This window comes from Suillus clintonianus (assembly GCF_016758775.1).
Source record: "Suillus clintonianus strain FC179 chromosome Unknown DEU56scaffold_118, whole genome shotgun sequence".
In the NCBI taxonomy this organism is placed as follows: domain Eukaryota; kingdom Fungi; phylum Basidiomycota; class Agaricomycetes; order Boletales; family Suillaceae; genus Suillus; species Suillus clintonianus.
The window spans coordinates 55,144-75,105 of record NW_024539342.1 but is presented as its reverse complement, the minus strand read 5'-3'; the positions used below and the strand labels follow the sequence as shown (position 1 = coordinate 75,105).

At 49.6% G+C, this 19,962-nt stretch overlaps 8 protein-coding genes across 8 annotated transcripts; 7 read left to right on the top strand and 1 right to left on the bottom strand.

The window, feature by feature from the left end:
- The first annotated feature begins 863 nt into the window (after positions 1-863).
- DEU56DRAFT_77717 (uncharacterized protein) lies at positions 864-1,788 on the top strand. Its single transcript, XM_041351757.1, has 3 exons — positions 864-1,015; positions 1,067-1,357; positions 1,413-1,788. The coding sequence occupies exons 1-3, from the start codon at positions 943-945 to the stop codon at positions 1,688-1,690; spliced, it is 642 nt and encodes a 213-aa protein (XP_041203199.1). The 5' UTR covers positions 864-942; the 3' UTR covers positions 1,691-1,788.
- Positions 1,789-3,990: 2,202 nt separating this feature from the next.
- On the top strand, positions 3,991-4,188 carry DEU56DRAFT_695798 (uncharacterized protein; the record flags this gene model as incomplete). Its single annotated transcript, XM_041347215.1, has 1 exon — positions 3,991-4,188. A coding segment is annotated over one exon (198 nt), but the record flags the coding sequence as incomplete, so codon positions are not given.
- A 1,434-nt stretch (positions 4,189-5,622) lies between these two features.
- Positions 5,623-6,668, top strand: DEU56DRAFT_917878 (NAD(P)-binding protein; the record flags this gene model as incomplete). The annotated part of the gene is made up of 5 exons (XM_041358045.1): positions 5,623-5,653; positions 5,703-6,153; positions 6,210-6,217; positions 6,275-6,331; positions 6,382-6,668. The coding sequence occupies 5 exons, from the start codon at positions 5,623-5,625 to the stop codon at positions 6,666-6,668; spliced, it is 834 nt and encodes a 277-aa protein (XP_041203197.1).
- Positions 6,669-7,455: 787 nt separating this feature from the next.
- Positions 7,456-9,395, top strand: DEU56DRAFT_760413 (interferon-inducible GTPase-domain-containing protein; the record flags this gene model as incomplete). Its single annotated transcript, XM_041350431.1, has 4 exons — positions 7,456-7,506; positions 7,621-7,705; positions 7,819-7,991; positions 8,046-9,395. The coding sequence occupies 4 exons, from the start codon at positions 7,456-7,458 to the stop codon at positions 9,393-9,395; spliced, it is 1,659 nt and encodes a 552-aa protein (XP_041203196.1).
- Positions 9,396-10,067: 672 nt separating this feature from the next.
- Positions 10,068-12,896, top strand: DEU56DRAFT_832711 (uncharacterized protein). Its single transcript, XM_041354604.1, has 6 exons — positions 10,068-10,192; positions 10,292-10,763; positions 10,840-10,942; positions 10,992-11,332; positions 11,389-11,666; positions 11,722-12,896. The coding sequence occupies exons 2-6, from the start codon at positions 10,381-10,383 to the stop codon at positions 12,705-12,707; spliced, it is 2,091 nt and encodes a 696-aa protein (XP_041203195.1). The 5' UTR covers positions 10,068-10,192; positions 10,292-10,380; the 3' UTR covers positions 12,708-12,896.
- A 736-nt stretch (positions 12,897-13,632) lies between these two features.
- DEU56DRAFT_832709 (pyridoxal phosphate-dependent transferase) lies at positions 13,633-15,749 on the top strand (the record flags this gene model as incomplete). Its single annotated transcript, XM_041354603.1, has 9 exons — positions 13,633-13,783; positions 14,001-14,054; positions 14,114-14,150; positions 14,202-14,319; positions 14,376-14,625; positions 14,679-15,016; positions 15,074-15,226; positions 15,279-15,592; positions 15,651-15,749. Coding segments are annotated over exons 2-8 (1,076 nt in total), but the record flags the coding sequence as incomplete, so codon positions are not given.
- A 949-nt stretch (positions 15,750-16,698) lies between these two features.
- DEU56DRAFT_832698 (uncharacterized protein) lies at positions 16,699-17,750 on the bottom strand. Its single transcript, XM_041354602.1, has 6 exons — positions 17,627-17,750; positions 17,550-17,571; positions 17,339-17,486; positions 17,240-17,284; positions 16,989-17,181; positions 16,699-16,932 (listed from the first exon to the last, which is right to left on the bottom strand). The coding sequence occupies exons 1-6, from the start codon at positions 17,700-17,702 to the stop codon at positions 16,799-16,801; spliced, it is 618 nt and encodes a 205-aa protein (XP_041203193.1). The 5' UTR covers positions 17,703-17,750; the 3' UTR covers positions 16,699-16,798.
- A 71-nt stretch (positions 17,751-17,821) lies between these two features.
- DEU56DRAFT_832688 (uncharacterized protein) lies at positions 17,822-19,900 on the top strand. Its single transcript, XM_041354601.1, has 11 exons — positions 17,822-17,895; positions 17,952-18,181; positions 18,232-18,371; positions 18,421-18,511; positions 18,559-18,656; positions 18,714-18,789; positions 18,841-18,933; positions 18,987-19,043; positions 19,094-19,155; positions 19,210-19,455; positions 19,513-19,900. Exons 2-11 carry the CDS (start codon positions 18,044-18,046, stop codon positions 19,736-19,738), a joined length of 1,227 nt encoding a protein of 408 aa, XP_041203192.1. The 5' UTR covers positions 17,822-17,895; positions 17,952-18,043; the 3' UTR covers positions 19,739-19,900.
- The last annotated feature ends 62 nt before the right edge of the window (positions 19,901-19,962 follow it).

The following is a 19,962-nucleotide window of genomic DNA, read 5'->3' as shown; positions in this document are numbered from 1 at the left end:
GCGAGCCTCCCGCTTGTCGTCCTCGAGCTGCAGCTCCATAGTAAATGTGTTGCCTACGTATGCAGCAAAAATTGGGATGATTTTGTCAGAAGAGTGGCAAGGTTTGATTTCGTGAGAGTTCAACGTTCAACAATTGATGGTCCAGGCCAAGTCCAGGCCCAAGTTAGGTGTCGATGAGCGCTTGGTCGTTCTTGTACAGAATCACAAAGCTTGCGGGATTGACCTTTCACACCTACAGGTTCAGCCATGCCCAAGAAAGATATAGACCTGCCTGACTGATCGAAATTGTCGACCGTTCTTTCCAGTGCTTCTTATGCTCTGGCAGAAGTCAAACAAATGAGGTTATTGGCCCCATGAATGTGCACCGACATGGCCTTTGCTGATAGTAGTTCAACACTTTTCAGCAATCAGGTCGCGTCTCAGCACGATGTAAACCTGCCTGACTGGTCGAAACTATCTGGCGTTGTTCTCTCCCGTGCGTCTGATGCTCTGGCAGAGGTCAAACAACTAAGGTTCTTCGCCCTTAGACTATGTAGTATGCCTCTTGTTGATGCGGCTCAATATACTTTTTTCAGCCATCAAGCTATGTCTGAGAAAGATCTAGGCCTTCCAAACATCGACTGGTCGAAAGCATCGGGCGATATTCTGTCTCGTGCGTCTGATGCACTGACAGAGGCCAGACAATTGATGTATGTTATACGCCTGTTAATTATTGATACGCTTTTGCTGATACGACTCGATACGCACATATCAGAAATCAGGCCACGTCCCAGAAATATCTAGGTCTGCCAAATATCGACTGGGCCAGATTACCGGGCAACATTCTCTCCCGTGCGTCTGATGCTCTGACAGACGCCAGGCAACTAGTGTGTGTTATTCGCCTCTCGGTTATCATGCCTCGGGTTACGGGCTTGATGCACACTTTTTAGCAACCAGGCATACATGTATCGCAACTGGAGCCCGGCTATGCTCCAGGCATACCATGAGAAGCTGTGGCGGTTAGTCATGAATTCTGGTACGTTAATAGGGATCCTATTTCTTCGCAGACGATCTAACAGATATCTAGATCGGTTCGGCGTCCACTGGACCAAAGCGTGGGCGACTATTCTCTCGGGCCCTTCCAAATTGTGGGACGCTATCCTCTGGGGCCCTTCCAAGTTGTGGAGCATCATTCTCTGGGGCCCTACCAAATTGTGGCGCGCTATTCTCTTGGGCTCTTCCAAAATATTAGGCACTGTTCCCTCGGACATTTCCAATTTGCGGGGCACTACTAGAATTCTCTTAAGCACTTCAAATTTCAATCTGTGCACTGTCCTCTCCTGTGCTTCGCGTGGTTTGATAGGACTCAACATCTGGTGTAGGTCATTCGCCTCTTGTTGACAAAATTTACTGAAAAGCTTAAACACTTCCAGCAATCAGGCATCCATATATCGCAGCTGCAGTTTTGCTATACATATCTGAGGATCCGGGTATCCTTCTGAGGCCATTACAGCTAATGGGAAAACCTGGACTATACATACAGACCTTGCCCGTTCCCCTGAATAGCGGTTATTACGAGACTACAGACACAAATGGATACGAGAAGGTGGACGCACACAAAGCCGAATCGACGGCCGTGCTTAGCGTCTCTTGGTTGACGGGTTTTGGGGCTGTGTTTGTGTTGGGTAGAACGTGGGGGTGGTGGGATTAATATCGTGGTACCGTATACCAGTTGTGACATGTTGATGTGCTTACTAGTTTCCACCAATCACAACACCTGGCAGTCATCAGACTCGTTCGTGCAGAATAGGCCCCATCTGGTGACTATATAACATGGCATCAAGCACATCACCATGGGCAAAAACTCGAACCCAACTGAAATGCAGGGGAGTTCAAGTTTCTGACCATGGTACGAATTCCAAAAGTTGAACGCGATTCTCGACAAATGGAAATGATTCTATGTCCATACGTTCCATGGAGTACTGTTGGTGTACTCACGTCAGTTCATCGAATTATGTCAAGTACCAATATTAATGAAATTCTCTCACTGCGCGCGGCGGAACTTGCACCGTTTCGAAGATGCGTCATTCACCATCCAGTCACTGTATGCAGTATGCTTGAGATCCCTGTGATAGGATCTATTATTTGTATCAGCATCCTTTCTCGACGTAGATTTGGGTGTGACGCTCTTGCAATTGCTCTTTCATTATGAGTACTTCAGTGCAAGGAGAGTCGAGGCTGACTGTTGTTTGTCCTTATTGAATTCTAAGGTCATTACATAATCTGTTAGTGTAAGTGCACGCCGCAAACATGCTCGATTTGGTTGCAATTCCCCTGCTTCTTTCCGACGAGCCCGTATCCCATGGTGCGCTACCACTCTGTAAACTTGAGGCAGTATTAACGCTTGTAATGTCAGACAGTTTGCACGTACTATCTACGTGGCGCATGCAAGTACGGCGATAGATGTCGAAACGAGCATCCAGCGGACAGAGCACAACAAGGTGGCTTTGGGAGTACGTTGTCTCGACTTTCGTTCTCCTTTCACATTTCTCACATATAATGCAATGATTAGATCAAAGTTGGACCAATAATAATTCGAGAGACATGGCAGTTCCATATACGTAAGTTGTTCGGGATCTATGGGTCAACATACGGTCCGATTTCTTAACACCATGGTTTGTAGCACTGAATCAATGGCAAGAGACGTCACCGCTCTACAAGATAAACCTTTATGGCCACTATCATCCTATGGCGCTGCGAAGTATGAGCCGGTGGTTGTCGCAGGACTGGACGAGTCACCTGAGGAACTCCGTGCGAAGGCGGTGACTGCGTTGAAGGCAGGGACAATAAACGAATATGTGCGTAGCCGAATAGGAAAGGATATTTTTCTTTAATGACTGATGAAATTATCAACAGATGAAATACGAGTCAGATAAAATAGCTGCCTCAGAGCAGGCATACAACAATGCCAGGAGCAACGTTTCTCAGTTGCATGACGCTGCTTTCAAATTGAGCAAGGGAGCTGCTTCACCTGGTTCGGGTGCGCTCGATCATGTTTCCGCGTTTAGTGGGCGATCAGCGTTTAGTAGCGGACCAGCGTTTAGTGCTAGCCCTCAACCATCAGTGTCTGGCGCGGCTTCCAGTGCCTTTGGAAAATCAGGGTTTGGGCAGCCTGCATTCGGCCAGACAGGGTTTGGCACATCCGCAGCGACGTCTGCATTTGGGCAACCTGCACAAACTACGTCTGCGTTCGGGCAACCTGCACAAACTACATCTGCGTTCGGGCAACCTGCACAGGCCACTTCAACGTTCGGACAGCCACAACAATCAACGTCTGCCTTCGGGCAGCCACAACAGTCAACGTCTGCATTTGGGCAGCCACAGCAGACAACTTCTGCGTTCGGGCAGCCTCAGGCTGTTCAGACGACAGGAGCGTTTGGACAGCAGCCGAGCTCAGCTTTTGGGCAACCATCTGCATTCAGTTCAGCCACTCAGCCAACGTCGGCTTTCGGACAATCATCATTGATTAAACCCGGGTCTGGTGCATTTGGCTCTGCAGCGCCTTCCACAGGCGCGTTTGGCACTCCATCGTCGGCGTTTGGGAGCACTGGCACTGGAGCCGGTGGCGGTTTTTCTGCCTTTGCATCTCAACCATCCGGGTTTGTGTCGGCACCGACGCAGGCATCGGCGTTTGGACAGCCATCATTTGGAACCCCTGCCTCTGGGCCAACACCAAGCGCATTTGCTGCGCCGGCACAGGCGCAAAGTGCTTTTTCCTCTGCACCAGCACAAAGTGCCTTTAGTTCCGCGACACCCTCACAAAGCGCCTTTGGCCCTACGCCATCTGCACCAAGTGCAATCGGCGGGTCCTCCATAACGCCGCAGTCTGCTTTCGGGTCAGCGCCAACAACTTCTGCGTTCGGGAGCACAGGCGCTGGAGCTCCATCATCCTTCGGCGTTTCTGCGCCCGTGGTTGCTTCTGCTTTCGCAACTCCAATGGCCACAACCCCAACCGATACTTCGAAACCGTCTGCATCAACACCCGGATTTTCACGGTCTAAAATACAGACAAAACCTGACAGATACGCTGGACTATTGCCGCCAAACTACATGGACATATTACCAGTGGATGTAAAGGCTGCGTTCGCTGCAGAGAAATTCGAATGGGGGAAGATACCAGAGTGGATACCGCCGAAGGAGGTGCGGTAGGACTTCGTTGTGTTATTGGACTATTGTATGAGTTAGCCTTATGTGTCTTTTACAAACTCCATCATAGAATCGCACTGTACAACATTTCACGGTACCACTGTAAGTAACAGGCGGCTAGTTGTTGCTCATCGTTGGTTTTCCGGAGATATCGGAACCCCTCGTGGACACTCACTACGACAACTATGCAGTACTAGTGTGAACGGCAATATACATGGTCGCCACTAGGGTTCATACAGGTGCGCTCGTACCCCATGAGCACCTCCTACCAATCACACACGTTAATCACAGTTCTATATGCCAAGACTGGCGCAGTTTGATCATACCCATGATCCAGAGTTCGAACTCGAGTACATGACCTTTCCGCCTGGAGGAAGCACAAGATGTCACAAATCACCAATGTGGTTCCCCCACGGCTTCTGCCAGAAGAACTTCACCAACCTGGTGTTGTGGAGTCAAAGTACACGCCTTACGCATTGAATGAATCCCATCGTGGTTGGATTATTTTTCCAGGAGGCTTACGAAGGACGAAGAACTTCGATTAAGGTTCAAGGAGTTTATGTACATGGGCAGCTGGGTGAAGGAATGATTGTTTGAAGTGCCTGGTCGGGAAATGGACGTCTGGACAAGCACGTCAAGGTTCGGGTTGAGTATGTATTGTTGATGCCCATGGTGCTGGAAAGCCAGACAGCCGCGCTCCTTTAGTCAGCGTCACGCGTCCACAAGAGGTAAGAGGACTTCGTACACCTTTGAGTCATCAAGTGAATCGGCCAGTTCGGTTTTCTGCTACAAATACTACATATCAAAACTTTGAATTCACGTCGTTCAAGAAACGAACGCAAGGGTCTAGAACAGAAATAGAGAGCAGAAGGTATGTGTGAGCACTAGAAACTGCAGAGAATTCTGTCCATCCCAGGTCCCCAGCCTCTGCCAGCCCTCAGGTCGGCCTCTTGAAATCTGCTCCAAGCGGCCTCTCAAGACTCACGCAAGGCTTGCCCTCGCATCGTGCAAGGGCTGACATCTCTCGAACCTCTCACACCTGCTGATCCCCTAGTGATTCTGCTCATCCGCGTATTTTAAAATGATATTAGAACCACCTGTCGTATGTGATAATCATTACGCGTCGCGTCTCTCCCCTTTTCTCAATTACACATTCCACGTTTGCGTTATGCGCGACTCCAAAGCATGACCCCACCCGCACTTGGTATACCGCTTTGTAGATATGGTCTCACTTATTGCAGTTCAACATTGCAAACCAGATCCAGGATCCGGAGGGGACCACAAGAACAAGCCATCCCGTCCGATTCCTGCTGGTCGCATTTTAATGGATGGCGCAGCTGATATGCCCTGGGTCACGGTGATGATCCCAGGAATCAACTTCCCCGCCCGCGACTCGCACCATGGTATTGGCGCATGAGCAACACACGCAGAATTGTCATGGCACAATCCACCCCTCGAGTTTGGTTGAGTGAGTTGGCACGCAACTGCTCAGCGTGCAGATCACTAACTGCTCCCAGTTACCGGTTGTTCCTCTGGGTTCGGCAGGGCGATGGTGGAAGAGGTCCTGCATAACGGCGAGATTGCGGTCGCAATTCTGCGCAAGCCTTCCGTCCTTGATGACCTCGTCGCCAAATACCCGCACACCCAGCTCCTAGTACTTCCAATGGACGTGACGAACGAGGCGCAGGTCAAATCTGCCTTCGCGAAGGCCAAGGACGCCTTTGGGCACATCGATGTCGTGTATAACAATGCGGGGCAGGCGTTCTATCAAGAGCTGGAGGGGACACCGATGGTGGACCGTGCCAAGGTGCTAATGGATGTCAATTTCTGGGGCGCGGTAACGGTAAGCTTCGAGGCGATGAGATTCTTTAGAGAAGTGAACCCGAAAGGCGCTGGGGGCATACTCGTGCAAGTATCGAGCGCGGCAGCAACCACAGGGGCCCCAATGATCGGATTCTATAGCTCTACGTGAGTATGTTGGTGCTGTTTGATAAAGCGTTAGCTGAAGTATTTGGTGTTCGTAGGAAAGCAGGTAACGTTGCATCTATGGCACAGTGCCAGTGTGTGACTTTGACTCACCACTATTTAGCCTTGGATTCGTTCACCGAAGTCCTGGCACAGGAAGCTTCCCGCTTGGAATATTCGGGTGAGTAACTGGACAGTGATAGCAGCCGCAGAGCGTTGAGTACTGAGTAGTTATACAGTTTATGAATGTCCACCCAGGTTGGACGCGCACGCCCATTATATCAAGTGAAATGCTCGAGCCTTCAGCACTGTATGCATCGGAACTGACAGCCGTGACGACGAAGTTTCGTGCTGGGTTTGATGCATTGATAAATACTGATCTGCTGAATTCTGTCGAGGTTGTGACAAAGCGCATTTGGTCGATGACGAGGATGGACGATGAGGACCTGCACAAGGGTATGCAGGAGGGTCTAGTGCTTCATAAGATGAAGACTTTGAAAATAGTTTCCGGAGCGTGATCACGTTGTGCTGAACGACTGACTTTGAGCGCTTGAGCAACGAACTGCGGGCGAGACATTGAAATTTATGAAGACCATTCCCAAGCTGGGCATTACATATTAAGTACTAAGTCGTGATCAAAAGTAAAAGCGTTTGTAAGCCGGCATGAGAGGTCGGAGGTGATTTTATTAAATTCCTTGTATTTGTTGTAGGTAGAACCAATTGTGGCTTAGAAGCATCGGCTGGAGCACTTCAACTGCGGTTCGATGTGGTATGAGGAAAAGAGCGAACCTTTACTATACATATTTACTATGAGTGCATCTGGTTGACTGTTGATGTCAGGATCTTCGCCTCCTACAACAACAGCCCTGGCACCCAGTCGGATCCGGTTGGTGGGGACCACTTATGCAGAGCTTCGGGCGACGGGAATCCTGGGTTCGAATGCCAGTTTACCAGTGAGGTATCGTTGCCAGGGCATGAGGTCGTGAATCATATGTATCATTAAATGGAGGTGTACGGAGTCCACGACCTGTGACTACTATTTATGGGACGTGTCACGGCGTGTAACAGAGCGCGGCTGTTAGGCTTTCCATACTGTAGGGACTGAAGCGCATTATAATGTTGTTAGTATTACCTAACAGAGCCTAACATGTACAGTACCGTGACCTCAAGTTAAAGCGGCGCAACTTTATTGTCGAACCTCTGATCAGTCCTAACGTTAAAACTGGACTGCATCCTTTGACTCGGAGTTCGACCAGTACTTTCCATATATTTCAGATCGGTGCATGCGCAGCTTTTGGATGCAGTATGTTTTTCTCATCATTGCACGGCCTCAAAGAAGCGGCGGCAATGAGAGCAGTGAGTCCTTCTCGCCCAATTTGACTTGCCTAAAAGCGCCCTCCTATCGATAAACTCAATTGAGTACACTAATTTACACGATCATTCCCAACTTTTACCATAACCTGACTGCAGTCCAGTGCTGATTCTGTGAAGATAAAACAGCTTGCGGTCCACGACGATCCATTTGGACACAAAAAAGGAAGAACATGCATGGAATGTTCGCCATTCATGAAATTCTAGTTTCATGGCTTCGCTGGGCTCTAGGTCACACTTCACGCAATTCTCATGGATGTGGTATAGCCCATAGCCCTGGGTCACCACTATGATCAGCGCCAGTCCGAATTCAGTCGTTCCCTGAGCTGCGCGCAATACACAAAGCCTCAAGGCAGGCATTCTATTCTATCGTTAAGAACTGGTTGTTCATTCTCGTCCTGCAATTCTACAGCACTTACTCTGGACAACGCTGTTGGCTGAAATTTTCTTTACAAAGCCTACGCATACCAGTAAGTTTTCTCGGCTCGAGAGATGGATGCATCATGCGACGTAGCTATTGACAGGTCCACCATTTTCGAGCGCACTCAGAGATGGGAGTTCTCTTTAGTCGGCCAGAAGCTCCGAATCCATCACTCGAGGAAATAAAAGCGCGCCAGGAAGCAGAGGCAGCGGCTGCAGAAGCCCGCAAGGATGCCGAGGATGCCAGGGCACATATCGCCCAGCTTATCCAGTCGCATCAGGAATCACAGCAAAAGGCTATGGAGGCTCAGCGGGCCGCCATGCAAACCATGGCAGCCGAGCAGGAGCAGGCACAGAAGGAAATGATAGCGATGTTCCAGGCCGAACGAGCCGCCAATGAAGCCCGTTTTCTGGCGGAAGCTGCTGCTCATGCCGCCGGTGAAGAAGCAAAACAGAGAGCAGCGGAAGCAGAGGAGGAGCGGAAGCGAACCGCAGCTATCCAAGAACAAGCCAGAAAAGACGCGCAGGCTGCCCGGGAGCAGGTAAAGGTGGCCAACGCTGCCAAGGAGGATGCTGAACGCAAGTTGAAAAAAGGCATTCAACCTGTAGTGACTCCCACAGCTGAACAAGTTCGTACCGCCAAGCGGAAGGTTGATTATCGCGAGGACCTCTTCCACTTCGCAGTAGCCGGGGTGGCAGGAGGAGGAAAATCGTCTCTCATCAATGCCTTCCGCGGCTTGCGTAAGAAGGATAGCGGATATGCCCCCACTGGCGTCACCGAGACGACGCTGGCTATGGCCAGATACCCCGACGCGAAACACCCGTATGCATGGTACGACATCCCGGGCGCAGGCACGCTCAAAATCCCAGACTGGCAGTACTTCAATGCACAAGGACTCTACGTCTTTGACTGCATCATCATCTTGTTCGACAATCGCTTCACCGTGACCGACATCGCCATCCTCACCAACTGCAGGCGCTTCAAGATCCCCACGTATATCGTGCGGTCAAAGGCAGACCAGCACATACTTAATATCACGAAGGAGATGGAGTACGACAGTGATGATGACGAGGGGGGAGATCAGAAGAAGAAGCTTGACAAGACTGCTCGCCAGCAGTTCATTCAGCAGACCCGCCAAAGCGTGAAAGATAACCTTGCGGATGCAAACATGCCGGACCAAAGGGTTTACATCGTTTCGAATGAAACGATGTGCAAGGTCGTGAAGGAGAAGCGGCCGAAGGACGTCATTGACGAGCTTGAGCTGTTGAACGACTTGATCGGGGAATCCAAGATCAGGCGAGCGCAACGTGATACTGAAGCGGAAACTACTGCGACGGGACAAGTAGTCGGCGATAACACCGTTGGACTGAGGATTCCAGGGGCTATCCATGAGGCGGTGTCTAAGCTTGTGGCCATCCTGGGGCATACCATCACGGATGCTCAAATGGTGTAGCCAGGCTGGTCGAACTCGGAGTGGCGTGGCAGGGCAAAGCGAGGAGTTTCAAATTTGACAGGTGCAGGTCGTGTGCGTGATGGATCATCGTATGTAGTACAACTTATGCGTCTACTGTTGTTCAGACTGACTCGGATACGCCATGTTAATTTTCAACTGCGAGTTCCATACGAGATTTATCGCTCGCTGCTCCCCGACGGATTTTACGAGTGCCCTTGCTATGGTTCTCCCTTCTCCCAAGAAGACAGCCATCGTTGTCACTCCTTTGAAATTGCTGGAGCGAGATCACGTATACTGAAGACACAATGTTATCACTCTCGAAACGTTGAATTTGTCCTTGTGAATCATAGGAGCATTCCTTCGATTGCCAACTTGCCATTACTCATAGTACTCCACATGACAAGACTCTAAACTGTAATCAGATACCTCAGCACTTTCTGTTTACCCCAGGCAGTTCGTCATGTGTTGGCACGTCCACTCCAGCATAATCGAGGAACATGATGAAATGGTATTCAACGAGTTCCGAAATGGCCTTAACAGTTCAGGGTGTAATGGCGGCTTCGGGCGCATCGACTAGGATTTTTCCTGGATGAAATTTTATTCGATTGAGTTAACATGCTCATGTATGATTGAGAGACATTCGATGTGAATGAAGTATAGCTAGTCGACGCTTGTAACCAAAGCGGCACGACCGGCATCTGCCAAATTTCAAACTCCTCGCTTCGCCCACTCCTCGTTCGACCACTACGTCAAAATTATTGACGAGTAACTATTGTACAACACTTCACGGTACCACTGTAAGTAACAGGCGGCTAGTTGTAGCTATAGCGTGATCTAGATTTGGAAGGTAGCATTAGAGCAGCATTTTCAAATATACTGACCGGATGCTCCGGCAGGCTATATCTGAACCAGCGCCAAAAAGATCTGATATCCTAATTATCGATCCCATCTTGATTCTTGATTGTCTACCACAACATTCACCAAAATGCCTTCAAGGATTGCTGAGCCCTCAGCGTCAGACACGACAGTGACACAGGAGATACCGTTCATTACCTTTCCGCCCTTCCCACAACCCCCACCAGGTGTGACGCTTATCCCTTTCAAGGATTTCCGGGCGCGCGGGATACAGCTGTTCGCTGAAGTTGTTGGCGGTTCAAACGAGGAAGACATGGAACTCGATGGGCTGGGGATACCCACAGTTGAGTTGCGCGTGAAGCATTCAACCGACGAGTGCAAGAGCAACACACGTAAGAGGAAACGCAAGAAGAAAACTGCTGCTGCAGATGGTGCACCTGCAAGGAAGGTCCCGTGGTACGAAGAGTGGGAGGAAGGCGAGGATCTGCGTATTACGAAGGGCAAGTTCGATTCGTAGGTCGTTTATTATCGCCTATGATCGCGTCTTGAGGTCCACGGTATGGTGAATTGTTACTGATCAACTTGCTAGGAATATCACTCATGTGGATCGCCTTTTTCATGCTGCGAATGACTTTCGGGTCAATCGCACTTGGCCGCCGATCACTTCTGGGGTCAGCCAGCTCTGGGATCAGGTAGTTATTTTCATCTTTGCGTTCGCACCAACCTCAAGGCTTCTCGCAGTTTCGTCTGTACGTTGGACTCCTTGTCAATCCAAATATCTATCGCAAACCGAGCAAAGGCGGAGAAGCAGACGACGACGATGAAGATGAAGGTGACGGCCCTCCTAACATCCAGATCAACGCGGAGGACACCCCTGGACCAGTTTCTCCCTCAAAGGATCATGCTCCTCCAGGTTTCTCTGTTGAGTTGGACGATCACGACGACGACGAAGGTAATCTGCAGGCACGCAAATCCGATCTGGAGGAACAGCGCGAGGAGAAGCTCCTCGTGTTCTTGAACGACCCCGAGAAATCGGTGACAATTTTCCTATCGTCTCACATGCGTGAACAGGGCCTCATCTGGTCAGTCTTTCAATCAATTCTGAGCTACGTATTTCTCATTGGAGTATCTCTTATAGGTCGGAGAGGAATCTCATCAACACACCACACCTCATCAGTTTTTTCCTGAACTTTGTCCTGCGGAACCGCGTCCTCCAAAAAGCCTCGCATGAACGCGGCATCCGCAGCGCCCTTGATATTGTGGAGCTCGCGAAGAAGGAGCTTCCCCTGACATACAAGATTGGGCAGGCGTTACCTGATATGTTCGGCGATGGCTGCAAGGAGTGCTTTGGCAGGAAAGGCGGGATTGAATGGTCCTTTGACGAACATCGGAAAGCAGATGATGATGATCCTCCAGGTAATCTCAGTCATCTATATGTTGGCTTATCGATGGATTGATATCTTGATTCCAGCCGATGCGACTATTACTGTTACCGATCAGCATGGTGCAGAAACGGAGATTGTTCTCCCAGATACGGAAGAAACCGCACTCAAAGATGCCATCGAGGACAACGTTGACATGGAGGTCCAGATTACTGACATGCTCACTACTGCCCCCGTCGCCAATGCCAACACCACTACCCCTATCGTCACCGCCACTACCACCGCACCACCCGACATCTGGTCTGCAGACACAGCAGACACCGTTGCCGGCGGGTGGGGTGCCACGGGCGATACCGAAGGCTGGGGTTCTGTGGGTTCTGACGCCTGGGGTGCCATCGGCGATGGCGGCAATTGGGGCCCTGCGGATGACAATGACGAATGGGGTGCGGACTCCGCCCCACTCTCATTTGCACCCGAAGTGACTGAGCCCTCTTGGCTTTCCCCGCCGCCCTCGCTCACGTCTCTCCTGGGTCCAACCTCTCTCCCACTGACACACAGCACAGGGATCGTGGAGTCCTCCACGCGCCGCATCAAAGCGATCCACCCGCCCCCGAAGGATAAGGCGAAGATCAAGGGTGATACAGCGGAAATGGTGGAGGATGAGTTAGAGAGGAGGTTTGCGCGGGTTGTCATGAGCCCGTGGGGCAGGGAGGAGAGCGACATCCCGAAGCCATCCATTCGCAAGACCTCCCGCGGCGCAGTGGTCACGCCCGACGGTGAGATTGAAGGCAGCGGGCCCGGCAAGCCGCACAATCCGTATGAAGATGATATTGTGCTGGTTGTAGAGCCTGCCGTACTCGATACGCTGAGCCTTGGGATGGGGCTTGGTGGGCTATGGGTGCAGATCGTGCGCGAGGAGGTGGAGGCTGATAATGAAGCGCCGAAGAAGTCTCACGCAAAGCGCGGGAAGAAAGGCAAGGGCCCTCTGGATGAGCTTTCGGGAAACTACTGGTATATCGAAGAGCTAATGGGCATCTTCCCAAGCTATTTCATGTCTAGGGAGAATGCGAGGTAGACAAGCTTTGGAGGAAGTTTTAAATGTTTGTCTTGTCATGCTTTGCTTTTTGCTTTCGAAGTTTAGTGTTTGACGCCATCACGATGTATACTTACCTTTGCCGTAGCCAATGATTGCATGTGCCTTCATACTTATCTTGGACTGAGACGTTGGATTTCAGTTCACAGCTGGCCAAAGTATCATTCATCATGATGTCATTATCAGGATTGACGATACCCCAGCGCGTTAAGTATATGTTAAAGTTACATGAACGTCGGTTGACTTACTTCTACGACCACGGACATGATGGGTATGCCACGGGCACCCGGGGCATCCGAGGTAAAACCCTTGGGACATGAGCGATTGTGAAAATCTTTGAGACGCTACAGGGGACCATGCGTTATTTGGAGCAACTGGTGACCAGCCCGTCTGTGAAGCAGGCCTCTGATTATAATAGCCATCCGAAGTTACCGAATAGATGCCATGGAATGGTCACGAGTCTCGGAGGAGTCTTCCGGGTCGCCTGCTTTTGAGGCTTTTGCGGTAGATGTTCTGTCCATATAACATAGCTCGTGATCAGTAGGCTGGCCACGAGCCTATATAAGACTCTCACTGAGACCGAAAAAAGAATTCGGAATTATCGATTGCTTCTGTGTTAAGTCGTTCCCGGAGCCAGAGCGGGGGAGAGGGGAGGGCAATCTAGCAGCGAGTGGCCTAGCGGATCTATCACCAAGCGGGCGTAGTGTGCGGCGTTGATAGGTCACGATCAAGAGATTTCTAGAGTTCGATTACTGTTCGGACCAGCTTGTGTCAATTATGTCAACAGCGGCTATACGAGGGACAGTGACTCATACCTATGTGGTTAATTTGAATCCGATAAAAGCCCTCTCTGCACGCTCGAGACCCTCAATTTCAAGCAACGAAACCCAATCCAGTGGCAGAACTTTCAGGTAGTGATTCTTATTCCATCTGGGATAAAATGTGAGCCTGTGCGTTCTCACCGTGCTAGATGAGGCTGACGCCACTACTTATACCGTGATATCGTCTTGCTATCGCCATCTTGATCTCACCTTCTTCTGCCTTCAAATCAGATACCAGTGAGTTATTTGGATCCTCGTGTTCAATTGCCGTCGCTGCCAGGTTGTTGGATGGATGTTGAATGATGGGAAAGGGACGGCAATCTTGCCTTGGTCGTACAATCACATGGCACGATCATCATGTTTCGGGTTTGTTGGGTTACTCTGCAGCCACATGTCCCACCATGATCTGTTTCTCCTACGACATCCCTTACCTCGGAGCTAACCAATATGTCAGACAGGTTAAGCCAAGTCCATAATCACCTCTCAGGTTCAAACACGATGTCAGCGGGTAGGCACCATTCATAATTGAGTCACTGCGTCCGGCATTCAAATCCTTTCATGATACAGAAATATGGCAGGATGTTCCCCTCGCTCCACCCGACAGGTGCGTATAAGCCATGACAAGTCTGTCTTCTTCACTAAAAGTCACGGATAGCATTTTCAAATTGACAGCGGCATACAAGGCGGACACGTTTCCTCAGAAGGTTAATCTCGGTGTTGGAGCATATAGAGATGATGACAACAAACCTTGGGTTCTTCCTGTTATCAAGAAGGTTCGTCCTCTTTATATCTGCACCATGCCTTGAACTCAATCACTGCGCCACCGTAGGCCACACAAATCATTGTGAATGACCCTGATATCGATCACGAATACCTCCCCATCACAGGTTTACCAGAGTTCACTGCTGGTGCGGTGAAGCTCATTCTTGGTGCCGATTCGCCTGCTATCGCAGAAGGACGCGCCGTTAGCGTGCAGACCATCTCCGGAACTGGCGCAAACCACTTGGGAGCCTTGTTTCTAAGCAGGTTCTATCATTGGGACGGCCCCAAGCAGATTTACTTGAGTAATCCCACCTGGGGTGAGTTTACGTAGGAATGGGTGAAACCGAAGTTTGATCAGGCATTCCCACAGCTAACCACCATGCCATTTTCAAGAATGTTGGAATCCAACCTGTAGATTATCCTTACTATGACCCGGCCACCATTGGCCTAGACTTCAATGGTTTCATTGGATCGCTACAAAGTGCTGCGCCGCGCTCGGTCTTTTTGCTGCACGCTTGTGCCCATAACCCCACAGGAGTTGACCCCACTCGTGACCAATGGAAACACATCGCTGAAGTCATCATCGCTAAAAACCATTATGCATTCTTCGACTGCGCATACCAGGGCTTTGCGAGCGGTGACCTCAACAACGATGCGTGGGCAGTTAGATACTTCGTGGAGAAGGGTGTGCCGATGCTTGTGTGTCAGGTCAGTGGATCATTCATTAGACTACTACGGCACAGCGGATTGAATGTGTTGGACCAGAGCTTCGCCAAGAATGCAGGTCTGTACGGCGAGCGGATTGGTGCGCTGCACATCGTCCCCCCTACCAAGGATGCTGCAGACCGTGTCAAGAGTCAGCTATCAGTTTTACAGCGCAGTGAAATCAGCAATCCACCCTCCTACGGTGCACGCCTGGTGAGTCTATTTCGATATGCACGACGCTCACCTGACGAGGCGTGGGGAATAGGTCTCGCTTATTCTCAACGACAGTGCCTTGTTTAACGACTGGAACCGTGATATCAAGACCATGGCTGAGCGAATTATATCCATGCGGAATGAGCTCTATCGACTCCTGACGGAGGAGCTGAAAACGCCAGGCAGTTGGGTTCATATCATCAACCAGATTGGCATGTTTAGGTGAGTTCGTGCTATTGGTCACACATATTGGCGCCGGAGTGTAGCGTGGACGGCGCGAAGCATACCCTGGGAATGAGCACAGTACTGATAACGGGTAACAGCTTCACTGGAATCAACCCGTCTCAGTCGCAAGCACTGATAGATACCTTCCACATTTACTTGACGGTCAACGGACGGATTTCGATGGCTGGACTGAACACGCACAACATAAGGTACTTTGCAGAGAGCTTGGACAAGGTGGTGAGGGGCCAGGTTTGAACGACTTTCCCAGGGACTGGCACGATACTTTGGGGGCAGAGACTTGGAGGCAAACATGTTAGATTGACTATAGAATCACTGGAAACCCAATTCGAATTTGCGCTGACATACCGTTTCTTAATGCACAAAAAAAAGCAACAACAAAGAAATCGAGTGAAAGTGTAAGTATTAGAGAACATGGGATGTGGATTGATGAACAGGAATGTGATGGGCGCTGGACAACATGGGCCTGGAGTCCTGGACAACATGGCCCGGTTGGCATAACGTGTCCAGTCGCTTTGTCCAACGGTCCAGCTAACGTTTGTTTCCTAGGTTATCACGCATAAGTAACAAACAAAGCGTAACTCTGTAATGAGCTCAACGAGTGTGCTCACATGTGGACGAGCCCTAAAATGCAGCGTCCAACCTGAAAGGAAGGTTGCGCACCAAGAAGGTAGTGTCAGTGGTTACCGAGACCAAGATGCTTTGAATCCCTTGTCGTCGGAGGTCTCATTCAACGATCAAGCCGCCGCCGATGTCGAGGGGAACACTAAGTACTGTTGCGTATCTACTACTAGTGGGCAGTATATGACTTAGGGAATTGTCCATAGGTTTCCTCTGTGGACTTACTCCAAATACCAACAAACAACACGCTCAGCTGACTCAGCTCCTGTGGTCGGTGAAATTGAAGCTCCAGCACAGGATTAGGAAGCGATTCGGATGCTACATAGCCATCTCAGATCGAGAAGTACTCAGCCCCAATTAGTCTAAGGATCTTGTGGGACTCGAGTAGCCATGAAATATGCAAGGCTTGACCAAATCACAGATGGATATGTCGGCTCACCAGTACCACCCGGCGACATGCAGGCGAATTTAGAAGAAAGTTGGTCCATCTATACTCTGAGAAAGCAGCTTCGCCATGCGTCGCTGCTGCTGTAGCACTTGAGGATCTATCCTGCAACGGGGATACGATCAGACTCAATATACTTACTAGACCGATCAACCACAGCAATCATTGTGACAAGCGTCTGATTCTCTGCAAAAATAAAACATTGAATTCGAGAATACACATCAAACTTCTTCTGATGACCTGCAGATTACAATTCTTCACAGCTAGACAGCAACATTCTTAGCAAGAAATTCGGACCACTCTTTTTCTCCCCAAGAGCTAGATATTTGATTGGCAATCAAACCATCCCAGAGAGCGGTGGGGGAAACATGCACGCCGTTTTGCCGAGCGAACTTGACTGCACGATGAAAGGTATGATGAGACCCCATACCACCACGAAATATGAAGACACACTAGTATATTTGAGATCATCCGTGACTCCGATTCCGCCATTGGGAGTAGGCTTCAACTTGAGAAGATCCTTAAACATCGTTACCTGCTCCTCTGTGAGGAACTGGGCAGCGATGCTGGCCAGTTTCTCACGAATTTGCAGAGGAGTCATAGTGGAAGCGGGACCGTCGAAGAAGTCGGCCTGTTGCTTGAAAAGCTACGTATCGAATTTATTTTATTTGGCGGGGAATCACTAGGCTTCGGTTATTACTTACTGCGAGGGAGAATGCCCAGAATTTCTCCGGAGCAGCACGCACAACCTAGATCACATCACTATTACAAACATTCCAAATGCATCGAGTTAAAGGGCTTACAGAAAGTCCAGCTTCATGAGTGTAGGTTGAAGTTGCATGCCAAGGCTGGACTTGGAGTCTCATGATAACTTTTACTTTGCCATGATATAAACCTCCCGCGTCCACCAGGGGCTTCAAAACGCTATCGATTGCAAACGATAACTTTGCGCTGTACGACCACGAGTATTAGTAAGTAAAGCAGCTTTACGGATTTGTGTATGTAGATGTCAACCTGAATGGGCAGACGTAGTCCACTGGACCCCCTCGTTAGTCGAAAGGCACTTGATCAATTTGTTGGACGTTACTCACGAAAGATATCAAGGGTGTGCGGGGCGTCGTACGCGCCCGCAATAATTGTCGATCGGAGGGAGGGTTGAAGAGCCATGATATTGGAGTACTAGTGTTAAAACGTTCAAGTTCGACGCGGACGTCCGGGACACCGAGTGCCAGTGTGGGCAATAATTATAGGAGTGGTAATATGTCACGTGATCATCGACGCTGTAACCTTAACTGAGTTAACTTTGACCGTCTTCAAAAGAGAGCATCCAAGACAAAAGAGCTTGCATTCGCTACTCAAGGTGAGCTTATACTAGCTCTAGTTTTTACGTCTTATAATTTGACTGCTGAACATTAGTTTGAAGCCTAGCACCAAATTGGAGAAAGTTCACGGATTTGCTCACAATCACCCTGGTCCTTCGTACATTCGTACATTACCAACCCGAAAACATGGCGATGACATTCTCGACCTTCATTATGACACTCGCTGAGACAATACAGTCAGAAAATGGACCTAACCTGGCCTATCTTTTGCGCCCAACCAGTCCTCACGGGAAGGATCTCGTCAAGGAGTTTCGCAATCCTACAGTTCGTCTTTGACTCGTCCTTTGGAACACTGTCAACATTTAGGTTTATAGCGCGAAGTACTAATGTCACGCTATGGTGGATGTATTGAGAGCCCATGGGATGACATCGCTACTAGATATGTTATGGTCACTTCGCACATCGCCCGCAAACGCGCTGGAGAGGCATTCAACGAGCAGTCGCAGCTCGTCTCGTGCGTACCTATGTGCTGTTATATGTCTCCTAAGCTCACTCATTCACAGCCAGTTCTTCCGCTACTTTATCAACAATACTGGATGGACACTTCCTGCGCTGTTCTCGATGCTGAGAGACCTAAGAGATCTTGCATTTGATGTGAGACATCACATCTCTACTTCTTGAACGCTCACAGAATGCTGTAGGCCGACAACTACGCAAAATATAATAATCAGAAAAGCGAGTGTATGGAGAGCGCTGCTGGCGTTGTTGTTAAGGCGTTCAGCAACTGCATGACGGACAGGTACTGTACCTGTTTACCTGTCCCCGTATTTTTAACAGGCGCCCAACACCTCGTTAGAACTTCACCTCCGAGCGAATCTCGTAAATGGGGTGTCTACTACGTCGTCGGGCTTGTGTTAAAATGCTACTTCCGAGTCCGTCCTCTTCGCTCATTTGGCTCTTGCATTGCCCACTGAAATTTCCAGGTCAAACGAATATCATTGTCGAAAAATATTCTCAGAGCGCTCAATGCTAATCCCGACATACCACCTCTTTCAGAGTACCCGCGCTCACATCAAGTACGTTCACAGAGAACCTATTTCTGAGGACCGCTGACGTCGCGATTTGTAAGGTCACGTATCGCTACTACCTGGGCATGCTAAGTTTCCTAAATGAAGATTACACTAAGGTTTGGAGCTATCTTGCAGCCGACGTCATCCGGGCTTAGGTTGTTTCCAGTCCGAACAGGAACTAACCCTGGCTTTTTACCAATGCTATATTCCAGCACACAGTAATCAAGAGTAAGCGATTGTTATTCATCGGCCGATGCTTATAAATTGACGCCCGGAAATTAGACGGATACTGACGTACCTACTCCCCCTGCGCATTCTCCGTGGGCATCTCCCAACCAGAGACCTGATGGATCGGTTCCCCGTGCTTGACGAGTTGTTCACGCCTTTCATTGCTGCCATATGTGCTGGTGATATATCTGCGTACGATGCAGCATTGGATAAGTGGGAACGGCGCCTGCTCGAGCTCAACCTGTGGTTGACGCTAGAACGAGCCAGAGAGCTATGTATCAGGGGGCTGTTTAGACGCGTGTACGTAGATCACTGGTGAGCGTTATCGTGGACCACGTACTGACTACCTTTATTAAGCTGGGTGGCAACCGACCAGAGCACACGGATACCTATATCTATGTTCCACTGCTCGTTGCGATTAAAGGGGATCGATGTTTCGATGGAAGAAGCTGAATGCTATGTCGCGAATATGATCTACCAGGGATATATGAGAGGTTATATCTCGCATGAGAAGCAGATGGTCGTATTGGCCAGTGCCAATGCATTTCCCAGAGTAGCGGAACGCTCTGCACCATTGTCCTAGAGAATATACAGGAGCACGGCTGTGTTGTACGCATGATGTTTTACAGCTGTTCGTTAGCATTTTATGCCGGGTAACACGAAGCTGTGTGATATGAGGCAACACACTGATTAACAGGAATTCGAGATAGAAGTGAATGGCAATCGATTTAGATGTCAATGTTGTTGAAGGGCAGTGCCCAAATTTGAGCGCTAATAAAGGTTGCACAGCACATGAGAACCATGCAC